This window comes from Podarcis filfolensis (assembly GCF_964270895.1).
Source record: "Podarcis filfolensis genome assembly, chromosome: 13".
In the NCBI taxonomy this organism is placed as follows: domain Eukaryota; kingdom Metazoa; phylum Chordata; class Lepidosauria; order Squamata; family Lacertidae; genus Podarcis; species Podarcis filfolensis.
Window position 1 is genome coordinate 40,166,111 of NC_139615.1, and position 13,729 is coordinate 40,179,839.

The 13,729-nt window shown below is 48.0% G+C and overlaps 1 protein-coding gene across 1 annotated transcript in view; it reads right to left on the bottom strand.

The window, feature by feature from the left end:
• Window positions 1-10,862, bottom strand: part of PIP4K2B (phosphatidylinositol-5-phosphate 4-kinase type 2 beta) — a 32,294-nt gene extending 21,432 nt beyond the window's left edge. Inside the window, exons 1-2 of the mRNA XM_083583312.1 lie at window positions 9,728-10,862; window positions 2,913-3,010 (exon numbers count right to left, since the gene is read on the bottom strand). Of these exons, the coding sequence (XP_083439438.1) occupies window positions 2,913-3,010; window positions 9,728-9,904 (275 nt within the window). The 5' untranslated portion in view covers window positions 9,905-10,862. The remainder of the gene's footprint in view (window positions 1-2,912; window positions 3,011-9,727) is intronic.
• Window positions 10,863-13,729: the final 2,867 nt, after the last annotated feature.

Here is a 13,729-nt window from a genome sequence, read left to right on the forward strand (position 1 = left end):
AACTCTGCCCAGCTGATGCATCTTAGAGAAGTTGACAGTGTTTGTGCAGACATAACCCCCAGCTTTTCAGAAGACACTGGCTTAATCGTATATAGCAACCAGATCCATTTACATCTGTACCAAGTAAAGGCCTTTCACCCTTGTGTCTCTGCAGAGTCACATTGGTGGGTATGTGCCAGCCAGATATCTTAACGTGCTGCAGAAGTTATGGCACCTATACCAGCACATGTCTGACCAGATCCCATCCCATTCACCTGAACTGGGGTGCATTACATGTGTTGGGATACTGCCGGGGAGACGGGGGCAACAGGCAGGTCCCCAGCTGGCTCCAGCCACCAGCCGGCAGCCGGACGATCACCAGTCTCCCTTGGAACAGCATCAATCAGCAACACAAGCCTCAGATACGTTTAGAGACCCGTGCACGCTCTATCAGCAGAGTGAATAAATCTTCTCAGAGCAGAAGTGGCGGACAGAGGTGGATGTAAGCATTAATTACAGGCATTTATTCAGCACAGTTCAGGAACAAAGGAAAACATGTCTGCTTCCCTTCGTCTCCAGCAAAACAGCTAAAAGCAAAAGAAATATACAAACGGAAGTTCCCAGCAGACTTGCTGGAAGTAAACAGGCATGTGACACGTAACAGTCATGCCTGTTCCCTTTTAAGGTGGAACGGAACGATATCCTAACAACATGCTCCCCTTGCACAAACGTTGAAAGTACTTCTGACAATAGTTGCTCCATTGTTCTGGAATAGTACAAGAGTACAGTCATACCTTGGAAGTCGAACAGCTTACCGTATTTTTCGCCCCATTGGACGCACCTAGTTTTTTTGGGGGGGAAATAAAGAAAAAAAATTATTTCCCCCCCAGGCACGGGGCTGGCGCGGGGGAAGCTCGGGCTTCCCCCGACCCCAGCCCCCAGAACAGCCTGCTATCCGCAAGCCTAGGGAGCCGCGCCGGTCTCCCCAGGCTTGCGGACAGCTGTGCGAAGCCCAGGCGCGCTCTTCAGCGCACCCGAGGCTTCGGAATGCAGGCAGCTCTGCGCAACCCTCCGGAACCCGGCGCGGCTTGGCGCCGGGCTCCGGAGGGTCGCGCAGAGCTGTGCGGACCCCGGGAGGGCAGGCAGCTCTGCGCAACCCTCTGGAGCCCGGCGCGGCTTGGCGCCGGGCTCCGGAGGGTTGCGCAGAGCTTCCTGAAGCCTGTATTCGCCCCATAGGACGCACCCACATTTCCCCTTCATTTTGGAGGGGAATAAGTGCATCCTATAGGGCGAAAAATACGGTAGTTCCGGAACGTTTTGGCTCCCAAACATTGCAAATCCATACATGCCTGTTTCCTGCAGCCTATCAGAAGCCGTACTTTGGTTTTCGAACATTTTGGAAGTCGAACAGACTTCCGGAACGGCTTGCATTCGACTTCCAAGGTACAACTGTACAACTAACATAGTGCAGAAGACCAAGGCATAACCCCTTGAAGAGTTCTTAAAAGGTGCAGTAGAAATTCTCCTTCCCTTTCATCAACATCTATGAAACATTTTTGCAAGATAAGCACAACTAGGAGTGGTCACCTAGAACAAATATTATGGCAAGGTACCAATTTGCAGCACAGTATTATGCCTCTTTACTTGGAATCCCCACTGTATTCAACAGGTCAAATTCCCAACTAAGTGTTCCCAGGATACTAACCCCAGCTAGTTTGTTCCCCACTCCTATGTTCAAATGCTGGGCAAATGAATTTCCTGCACCCCAAATCCTATATTTAGACAGAAACAAACATTGTCCTTTCTTTTATGGGAAGTTATTCTGTTCTTGGTTTCTTCTGCAGGGTACGGTAGATGCTACCCTGAATATATCAGTCTCCTGAAGCAGAATGAGGTGGCCTCAAATCAGATTCCAAAACGTCATGGTCAAAATATACAGAAGCAGTTGAAAAGCACTAAGCACTAAAAATTGCAAGGTTAATGAACAGTGTAGCCACAAAATGCACAATCTAAGTGTTCCTTGGTTTCATAACAGCTGTCCAGAGGCAGGGAGGGGAAACTGTGGGCAAGCTAATCTTGAGCTAAAGCGGTAAGAGCTCTTTCCATATGCAATACAAGATGCATCTGTGTCTCTTGTTAACACAGGTTTAAACTGCTGAATGATGGAATGAATTTGAAACACACAAAACCATAGCATTAGCATATGGGGTGTTTATTTATATGCAATGAACTTCACAAACACCCCAAGAACACACATATACACCTCGGGTGCTGTTCAGTTAAAATCCATTCATTCCCCCACAAATTAAAAATAATTAGTTTTAGGGTTTTGCCAATTGCCTCCTGTGGCAGTTCGTCATATTCTTTCCGGCTTCTGCTTAAAACACTTTTGTGCGGGCGAGCCTATCCAGACCTGTAGAAGTTACATTTTACATTTTTGCAAACCACTTGAGAGCTTTTCTTAAAAAAAGAACTGATATATAAATTCTGTTAAGTGAAAATAAACATATGGAAGGAGGTGCTCCTTTTAAGGTATGCACGTCCAAAACCATGATAGGCTGAAAATGTAATCAGTACATCAAACTGGGCTTGAAAGTATAAAAACTTATAAGTAGCCATATGCAGCTGGGCCTGAATAGGAGTTGTAATGTTTCCCATGGCCTGTCTTTCTTAATAGATGAGCTGCAGCTTCCAAGCCATATCCACACACCAGCAGGGTTTAGAGTACACAGACAGACATGTGGGAAATTGTATATAAAACCATGCTCCTCTACGGTCTATGCTTCTCATTTCTTTCACCTCCACTGCAAAGCGACTCCTGTGAAATTATGGACAATACATCATTGTACATCAAGTAAAAAGAAACCAGCTATTTATATATTGAAGTTCCTATCAAGGGAGGAATCAGATCAAAAGTTACGTCCATTACTCACTTGTTGAAAAGATGATTGTCCACCTTAATCTTGCTGTAGGCCTTAAAGTCATCTGGCATTAACATAACTGGGACAGGGACATTACTCAATTCGTTAATCTGAAAAAGAAACACAAAATCTAAATAGGCAGTGAAGGGAGAAGGGAAAGAAAACCATCTGTACTGAGCGCAGAGCCAATAAACCCCATTAAACTTTCACTGGGAGAGTCAGTGCTAAGTGAGGACCTGCAGAATTCTGCAGAACAGAAACCAGATTTATATTCAACCACACGCTTAATGCATTGCCACACTGAATTCCCTGCTGCGTTTACTGAGCATGTACAATCCTGAGACTACAGCTGCCCATTTGTGGGAAATGGAATCCAGTCTTATGAACTCATTGGCCAAGCTTGCATGGGTATATCTTGGCGTATAAAGCTGGGATGTGAACAAACATGTTGTCCACATACACAACCTCTTTGCTCCTCCTTTGCAGCAAGCCATGGTTCCTCCCTTTGAACTACTTCGTATTAATGAGACCCTAAATAATAAGGGAGGGGACACGGGTGGCGCTGTGGGTTAAACCACAGAGCCTAGGACTTGCCGATCAGAAGGTCAGCAGTTCGAATCCCCGCAACGGGGTGAGCTCCCGTTGCTCGGTCCCTGCTCTTGCCAACCTAGCAGTTCAAAAGCACTTAAAAGTACAAGTAGATAAATAGGTACCACTCCGGCGGGAAGGTAAACGGCATTTCTGTGTGCTGCTCTGGTTCGCCAGAAGTGGCTTAGTCATGCTGGCCGCATGACCCAGAAGCTGTACGCCAGCTCCCTCGGCCAATAAAGCGAGACGAGCGCCGCAACCCCAGAGTCGGTCACGACTGGACCTAATGGTCAGGGATCCCTTTACCTTTAAATAACAAGGGTAGGGCTTCCAATAGCCAGAAAATTCTACTCAGTAAAGTATCGGGCTCTTCCCAGGGATTATGATCAGTGTGAGAGAGTAATCTGGGCCTTCGGAGAAAGGATCAAGTATGGGAAGCAATATGGTCTAAACCCCCACTTAAAACCATCTCTGTAAGAATACAGGAAGCCACGTTGAAAACATTGCTAAGATGGCATCTGACTCCACTCCGCCTAGTTAGAATTGGCAAAGGCTACTTCAGTTTATGTTGGCATGGTTGTGGACACGCTGAACCATTGCTTCACATGTGGTGGGATTGTTGCATAGTTCAGAGATTCTGGATCCAAACTTTTGACACTACAGTGGTACCTTGGGTCTCAAACTTAATCCGTTCCGGACGTCCGTTCCAAAACCAAAGCGTTCCAAAACCAAGGCGTGCTTTCCCATAGAAAATAATGCAAAATAGATTAATCCGTTCCAGACTTTTAAAAACAGCCCCTAAAACAGCAATTTAACATGAATTTTACTATCTAACGAGACCATTGCTCCATAAAATGAAAGCAATGAACCATGTACTGCAGCCACACAATCAATCAATCAGTAGCTGAACTGGGTTCCTCACAAAAACAAAACAAAAAAGAGCCGCGAAAACAAAAACGCAAAATAAATAGCAAAAACAGACAGACCTCAGCGTAGCACTCAAAACTGAAGTGTTGGCACTCAAATCGTCAGCGTAACACTCAAAACGGAGTTCAACTTCTGAAAAAAGTTCGCAAACCGGAACACTTACTTCCGGGTTTGCAGTGTTTGGGTGCCAAGTTGTTTCAGTACCAAGGCGTTTGAGAACCAAGGTACCACTGTATCTCCATAATTACTTCACAGGTACTTTTCTCAGACCCAGCTTTGGCACTGCTATCCTTGGAGTGTGGGACCAACTCATCTATCACGCATAAATCTCTTGTGCTCATGCTTCCTGCGGCAGCCAGCGGCTGCCCATTGGAAGTCCAAATCACTTCATTCTCAGGAAGAGTGGCTAGCGAAAGAATGGGACGTTGCATTGTCAGAACATCTGACATAAAACCAGAGAGTCCTCAGCGGTTCATCAAAAATGGATCCTTTCTACTCAATATGGCATAAGTTTTTCCTCCTGAGCTAACTTTCTTGAGAACTGAATTGACCCACCTTTTTCTGTTCGTGCAACAAGTGAAAATGACATTGCACTTTCAGTAGTTTATTGGGTTTTTTACTCCACCCATTTATCTGTGTTTTATTTTTGTACTTTTACATATATTTTTACTCACCGTATCTATCATTTTTATTGTATTCTGTATGTGTTTATACCAATAAACGTTTATTTTTTTTAAAAGCCATGATTCAGCTAGGAAGCCTTTGATTAACCACAGTTTCCTATTTCATCTAAACCAGGAAACTATGGTTACCCACAGGACATCTTAAACCAGTTTGAATAGGCTCACATTGTAAGATAATTTGGGACAGTCACATTTTACAGGCAAAGCCCATTCACTGTGGATTTGCATGACACTCTTCCATGGACATAAACAGTCCACATTAGAAAAAATAAACTTATCTGTAGCCAGTCAATCATAATTCTGTGTCATGAAATGCAGAATACTACAACCTAAGTAATGCAATTATTTCTCTCTCTCTCTCTTGTGTAGGATTTATTCTCATTTAATATTCAAGGGACTATAACAGGAAGGGACGGAGGGCTTGCCCCTGACTACTGGAAAGCTTTTTCAGTTCCTTACATTACAGGAGGCATCACCTACCCACTTTCAACCACGAGGGTGGAAAAACTTGGGCTCTCTCTCTCTCTATATATATATTTACAGTGGTACCTCGGGTTACATACGCTTCAGGTTACAGACGCTTCAGGTTACAGACTCCGCTAACCCAGAAATAGTACCTCAGGTTAAGAACTTTGCTTCAGGATAAGAACAGAAATCATGCTCCGGCGGCGCGGCGGCAGCGGGAGGCCCCATTAGCTAAAATGGTGCTTCAGGTTAAGAACAGTTTCAGGTTAAGAATGGACCTCCGGAACGAATTAAGTACTTAACCCAAGATACCACTGTATATAAAAAATTGTCCAGTAGCACCTCAGAGACCAATAAGGTTTGTTCTTGGTATAAGCTTTCGTATGCATGCAGACTTCAGATAAAAATATTAAGTTGCATGCTGATCAATGCACCTTAGGGAAGCTTCTTCCAACTGCCTCCACCCCCTTCTGCCCTGATGCTTGCAACCCAAAATTCGAAGGTAAGCTAGTGGCCAGCATGACTAAGCCGCTTCTGGCGAACCAGAGCAGCTCACGGAAACACCGTTTACCTTCTACTTGCACTTTGACGTGCTTTTGAACTGCTAGGTTGGCACGAGCAGGGACCGAGCAACGGGAGCTCACCCCGTCATGGGGATTCGAACTGCCAACCTTCTGATCAGCAAGCCCTAGGCTCTGTGGTTTAACCCACAGCGCCACCCATAAATGCATCTAATCTTTAAGCCTTTTATGCTGGTGGCCAGCATCACCTCTGGCAACAAGAAATCCCACAGATTAACAACTATGTGGCCCTCTGTCCAACCCAAACGTACCCAACCGATTTGGCAGGATTGGTCAAAGCTATTCCTTTTTATTCACTGCCATTTACCTAGCGACTTTCCTATTACTTGAGGCAACTTAAAACAAATTGAATAACGCAGTTGCAACAAAACACGCCATTAAATCAATATTACAAAATTACAGGTCAGCTGCAGCAAGTAAAAGCACTGCTTGTAAATTCAAGCCGTCCAGTTTCTTTACTCAATTCATCAAGCCCTACACAAAAAATAATAATAATCCAGGTCTCCTGTGCCCTCCAGTTTCCTGCTGACCAAGACACGTTGCCAAAGTTGACATTCTCTCTACTTGCTACTGCATTTTGTCTCATGCTTAGCAGAGAGAGGAATATCCAATAATCCGAGAGTGAGGTGTGGTTTCACAGAGTGTATGGATGACACATAGGACAACACTGCCATATTTATCACAGGGAATGTGAAAGTCCTGGCGAAGGGGGCACTTTGCTCATGTAAGTTATGCATGCCACTAATATTCACACCACTGAATAATCCAGCCCCCTCTCACAGACCAGTACATGCATATATACTGTAGACAATTGTGTTTTAAGATTCCTGAACAGACAGCATTGTTCCCAGTCCACAGGAGGTGGGCTCTGCCAGGCATAGGCAAACTCGGCCCTCCAGATGTTTTGAGACTACATTTCCCATCATCCCTGACCACTGGTCCTGTTAGCTAGGGATGATGGGAGTTGTAGTCCCAAAACGTCTGGAGGGCCGAATTTGCCTATGCCTGTGCTACTCAATAAATGCCCCACCAGTCCGGGGCCATTTTATCAACCACAGCTAGCAAACACCTTTAGGGCACAGGTGGGAAATGTGGAATTTGCAGTCCTCCAGATGTTGGACAATGCCCTTCAACCCCCTGGCCATACCCCTTGGCTCATGGGGACTGAGTTCCAGAACACGTGGGTGGCTGGTGTACAAATGATTGCAACCAAAATGACTATTAAATTGCAACAGTTGATAAGATGTTTGTGTAGCATTTATCTGGCACACTGTTGCATATTGAAAATGTTGCCATCTTCTCTAGCTCTCCACCCAGAAACTCGGGAAGGTACTCTTCTCATTTGACACAGGTGATCAATGGAGTAGCAATAAATTGCAACAGAGTGAGCTCAAGATGAATGGGGATTGAAACCCAGATTCAGCAAAACAGTTCTGTCCTCAGGAGAGGAAGTGACCACTCATTTCTGTTACCTGGTGTAAAAGTAGGGGTTTTGAACAAGGCTGACAGAATCTCATTTGCCTGGTCACCGTAGCACCAATAATAGTTGGGGAAATATTTGGAATATTTTACAAGCCTCATCAAGCGCCAAACCACCATCCAAAAGTATGCATGCTGTTTTAAACTGTGAATTATTAAACCCAAGAAATCAGAATTCATCACGGCAAAATAATGTATTTATAGAAACAAGTTTGTGGTGTTCAGCTTACTCCAAACAGACACATCCAAGCCAATATAAAACTGGAAACTTGCTTGCTTAGATCTGATTTAGGGTGCAATCCTACTTGCACTTATCTGGGAGCCCTACTGCAGGAAATTGGGCTTACTTCTGAGCAGAAACATGTAGGACTGTGGAGTTAATTGCTGAAGTGGCTGAAAAACCTTTTGTCTCTTCTTCCCATAACAGCTGAAGAGAAGGGTCAACAGGGAAAGCAACCCTAGATAAGGTGAACTGGGAGGTGGACTTGTACCTGCCTATCTCACTGTGTGAAATCGATGTGAAGGACATCCACGTAGAAGCCCTGCTGGATCAGACCAAAGGCTCACCAAGTCCAGCACTCTGCTCTCACAGTGGCTGACCAGATACCAATGGGAAGCCCATAAGCACAACATGAGCACAATAGCCCTCTCGCACTCGTGATCCCCAGCAACTGGGGACTTACTGCCTCCAATACTAAGGTAGTATATAATCATGGGGATGCGGGTGGTGCTGTGGCTTAAAACCACAGAGCCTAGGGCTTGCTGATCAGAAGGTCGGCGGTTCGAATCTCCGCGACGGGGTGAGCTCCCGTTGCTCAGTCCCTGCTCCTGCCAACCTAGCAGTTCGAAAGCACGTCAAAGTGCAAGTAGATAAACAGGTACCGCTCCTGTGGGAAGGTAAACGGTGTTTCCGTGAGCTGCTCTGGTTCGCCAGAAGTGGCTTAGTCATGCTGCCCACATGACCCAGAAGCTGTACGCCGGCTCCCTCAGCCAGTAAGGCGAGATGAGCGCCACAATCCCAGAGTCAGCCACGACTGGACCTAATGGTCAGGGGTCCCTTTACCTATTTATATAATCATGACTAGTAAATACTGATAGGGACGCGGGCGGCGCTGTGGGTAAAAGCCTCAGCGCCTAGGACTTGCCAATTGAAAGGTCGGCGGTTCGAATCCCCGCGGCGGGGTGCGCTCCCGTCGCTCGGTCCCAGCGCCTGCCAACCTAGCAGTTCGAAAGCACCCCCGGGTGCAAGTAGATAAGTAGGGACCGCTTACTAGCGGGAAGGTAAACGGCGTTCCGTGTGCTGCGCTGGCTCGCCAGATGCAGCTTGTCACACTGGCCACGTGACCCGGAAGTGTCTGCGGACAGCGCTGGCCCCCGGCCTCTTAAGTGAGATGGGCGCACAACCCTAGAGTCTGTCAAGACTGGCCCATACGGGCAGGGGTACCTTTACCTTTTTAGTAGATACTGATAGCCTTATCCTCCATGAATTTGCCTAATCCCCTTTTGAAATCATCCAAGATGGTGGCCACCACCACATTTTGTTGTGGCCTCTTCCAGAATTGAACTATGTGCTGTGTGAAGTCCATCCTTTTGGATGTTCCGATATTCAGCTTCAGTGGATGACCCCAAGCTGTTGTATCACGAGTATTATAACCTGCTCCGCACACTACCAGATTATTTTAAAATATAGGTTGGGGAATGGTGACCCTCCAGATCTTGCTAGACTATATCTCCCATCAACCCTGACCATTGGCCTCGCCGGCTGGGGCTGATGTAAACTGCAGTCCAACGAAACCTGACAGGCCGCCCATTTCAAAAGATGGGAACTTTTAAATTCCCTTTTCCGCCAAGCATGTTCTCCTGCAGAATATGGATCCTAATCCATGTTGGCAACAGGACCTGTAAGAACTGGTTCTTCCGAGCTTAGTCACTGAAAACAAACAAACAGGTGATGCGAAAGATCTGCCACTAAGACTCATGGCATGAGAAGGTGTACCTCTCCTAATGGAGATGGATGAATGCCATCTTTCGTCTCTCGCCTGTGCGTGACTCAAGGGAAGTGGGAGTAGGGATCTACCTACGTTTGCATGCCTCTCTTGCTCACCGTGTGGTTGACTCCCCACATCAGGACGCTGAGGAGCGGCTCCGAAGCTCGGAAGAGCTTTACCTTCTGGCACACAAAATGCTTCTTCTTCGTCTTGGTCTTGGAAGCGCTCAGCGCCGCTCCGATGGCCGCGCCGACGTTCGCCGAGGCCGTGCCTCCGGTGCAGTTGGAGGCCATGGCGGCGAGGGGGTCCTCCGGGCTTGCCAAAAAACACCACCACCACCACCGCGCACCCCTCACAGCCCCCTAAGAGCAGCGGGGCCTGTGCATGGTCCCTTCCAATACCCGCTTATTGATGCTCTTTGGGTGAAAGGCACACCCCTTCCGCTACCACAGCTCAAAATGGCACCACTTGCCCCATGCGCTGGCACTGCCTGGCATTCCCCAGAGAGGCAACCCCAAAACCAAAAGTTGCCCCCCCTGAGTCCCCTAGGTGGCACCTCCTGCCTCCCTCTGCCCCCCTTGCTGAATGCAGTGGTATCACCCTCGACGGGGCCCTCCAGAAGCACCACATGGAGCCTTCCTCACCCACGCGCAATGGAACATTCCCCCCCCTCGCAGACACGCACACGTCAAGTCTGTGGCATGCCTCCCCGCCCGCCTCCCCCGAATGGTACCGCCCGGCCACGCCTCCTCAGAGCTGCTACCATTCCAAGCCCGTCAGTAGCACGCCCTCCCTCGCTCTCTTGCCCTCTCCCCCCCCGCGGGAATTCAGAGTGGTACCGCCCGCCGCCGCACCTGTATCACCTGAGCCGCTGGCTCGCAGCAGACCCCCTCTCCCCTCTCCGCTGCGTGCCACCAAGTGGTTCCGCTCAGAGAATCGGCCGCCGCGCTGCCACCCCCGCCGTCCGCATAATGGTCGCGCCCGCGCCCCACCCACCCGCTGTCAGCTGCCGAATAGCGCCGCCCGCCTCCCTAGCGAACCGAATCCGGGCGCTTGCCCGCCCCCCCCCCCGCCTTACACACAGAGACACCCCTTCGCGGCCGCCAAAAATAGTTTCGTCCGCGGACAACGGGTCGCCCCGCCCCGCCTGCCCACCTCCCTTCCACCCCTCCCTCCCCCCCGCGCTTCCTCCTCGGTGGTTTGCTCCACCGCGGAACGAGCACCCCGCGCGCTCGGCTCCTGCGCAGAGGCGTCAAGATGGCGTCGGCCGGAGGGAGGGGGGCGGGCGGCGGGGCGGGATGTACCATTTGCGCTTCAGTTGGGGGGGAGAAAACTGCTGTGAGGATAGTTAAAGTCGAGGCACGCGGGGGTTCCCCTTGTGGAGGGGAGAAAAAATATCAATCTGAGGCAGGTTAAAGAGAGATTCGTGTAGCGGAATCAGAAAGATTTCCTCCACATCCCTTTTTTTCAGTATTAGTACGCTCCGGTAAAGAGAAAGTGACGTACAGGTGGGAGGGACCACGCCTCTCCCTTTTACGACCAATCAGCGGCGAGGCGCCTGGAATTATGAATGGGGGAATTGCGATGGTACGTCAGGGACGTGGTGTTTTTGCAGACAGCGCCGCCTGTGGCTGGAGTGAACCTCACGCAATTATTGTCTCCCTTTTCACTCAGCTGTCATGCCTTCAGTTAGCCCATCCACCCTATTTGCCAACCCAAAGAGAAAAAAGTGCCCAGTGTATGGGTAAATTTGAGCCCTTATTTCTTTTCTTCTCCATGAAGCATTGTCTCCGCCACAACTACCCAACTTCCAGCCCATTTTGGGCTGGTTGGGAATCATTCACAAATAATAATAATAAAATTATTATTATTTAGTGGCTTAAACCACAGAGCCTAGGACTTGCCGATCAGAAGGTCGGCGGTTCGAATCCCTGCGACGGGGTAAGCTCCCGTTGCTCGGTCCCTGCTCCTGCCAACCTAGCAGTTCGAAAGCACGTCAAAGTGCAACTAGATAAAGAGGTACCGCTCTGGCGGGAAGGTAAATGGCGTTTCCGTGCGCTGCTCTGGTTCGCCAGAAGCAGCTTAGTCATGCTGGCCACATGACCCGGAAGCTGTACGCCAGCTCCCTCGGCCAATAAAGCGAGATGAGCGCCTCAACCCCAGAGTCGGCCACGACTGGACCTAGTGGTCAGAGGTCCCTTTACCTTTACCTTTACCCCCACAACTACACACCTTCCAGCCCATTTTGGGCTGGTTGGGAATCATTCATAAATAATAATAAAAATAATAATTTTATCATTTATATCCCGCCCATCTGGCTGGGTTTCCCCAGCCACTCTGGGAGGCTGACAGCACATAAAAAATTGTAAAACATTAGACATAAAAAATTTCCCAATACAGGGCTGCCTTCAGATGTCTTCTGAAAGTCTGATAGTTGTTTATTTCCTTGACATCTCAAGGGAGGGCATTCCACAGGGCAGGCACCACTACCGAGAAGGCCCTTTGCTTGGTTCCCTGTAACCTCACTTCTCACAATGAGGGAACTGCCAGAAGCCCTTGGAGCTGGACCTCAGTGTCCCGGGCTAAACAATGGGGGTGGAGACATACTTTCAGGTATACTGGGCTGAGGCCATTTAGGGCTTTCAAGGTCAGCACCAACACTTAAAAAAGCCTAAAGAAAAAGGGTGACTCCTCCCAGGTAAACCTCATGCCCACACACAAGACTAAAATTAATCAATCAATCAATCTAGTTCAACCCCATGCAACGCAGGAATCTTAGCTAAAAGCATCCACGGCAGATGGCCCCCCAACCTCTGCTTAAAAACTTCCAAGGAAGGAGAGTCTACAACCGTTCCACTGTCGAACAGCTCTCACTGTCAGGAGGTTCTTTCTGATGCTTAGTCGGAATCTCCTTTCTTGTAACTTGAAGCCACTGGTTCGAGTCCTGCCCTCCAGAGCACAAGAAAACAAGCTGGTTCCCTCTTCCATGGGACAGCGCTTGAGATATCCGAAGATGGCTATCGTATCATATTCATAAGCTGGTCCACTTTATTTCTAGTTTCACAAAGTAAAGAGCAGTTTGGATGGGACAAAGGCCTAAAAATAATTGGGCTGAGGTGGAAGTGGACAGTGGTAATAATTATTCAAAGAGGATGTGGTAGCCAAGAAGAAGGAAGCAAACATGTAGATGCTTGAGAATTACGATCCTGAGGAAACCGAGAAGGAGAGAGTCTGAAGATCAGAAATAAGAAGCTAAGGGAAGAAGAGGAAACAAAGAAATCTCATACAGGGCTATGGGCCAGGAGGAATTCCTGGCAGGTATAAAGTGGCCATGTTAACTTTAGAGACAGTTGCCAAAACACTAACTTTCACTCCTGTGAATTATACAACCATTGTACAGTGGTACCTCGGGTTACATACGCTTCAGGTTACAGACTCCGCTAACCCAGAAATAGTGCTTCAGGTTAACAACTTTGCTTCAGGATGAGAACAGAAATCGTGCTCCGGCGGCGTGGCAGCAGCAGGAGGCCCCATTAGCTAAAGTGGTGCTTCAGGTTAAGAACAGTTTCAGGTTAAGAACGGACCTCCGGAACGAATTAAGTACTTAACCCGAGGTACCACTGCACTGTTGATTTTCTTAAGGGGCCCCTTTTCACCATTAAAAATGTAAGAACACAGCCAAAAGCAGCCAAGTAGTTTCTGCTATCTCTCTTCAAATTTTGTGCCATAAACAATGGAAAGTAGATAGTAAAAAAAAATTAAAAAAATCTCATACTTAGTAGAAATTTTCTGGCACAACAGTTAACACATCTTTACAAATATAGAATAATTTGAAAGGTTAAAAAGCAGGAAGAGTGAGTAGTCTTTCTTCTAAACTGTGCCTTGAGTTGAGGCGCTGGCTGCAGGGCACAGAGAGGCTGCTCCTTCATCCTCTCATATAGCTCTTTGTACCCATCCCAGGAGTGTTTTAAAAGCCTTGTGGGTGAGGATGGTCCCTGTCCTTTTAAGCAGAGTGTTTTGGGAACATACTTGACAGCCCTCTTTTCACTCTAAAAGGGCGTTTCCAAAGCCAGTTGCTACAAAACGGGGATTTGTGTGCTTCTCCCAGCCCTACAATC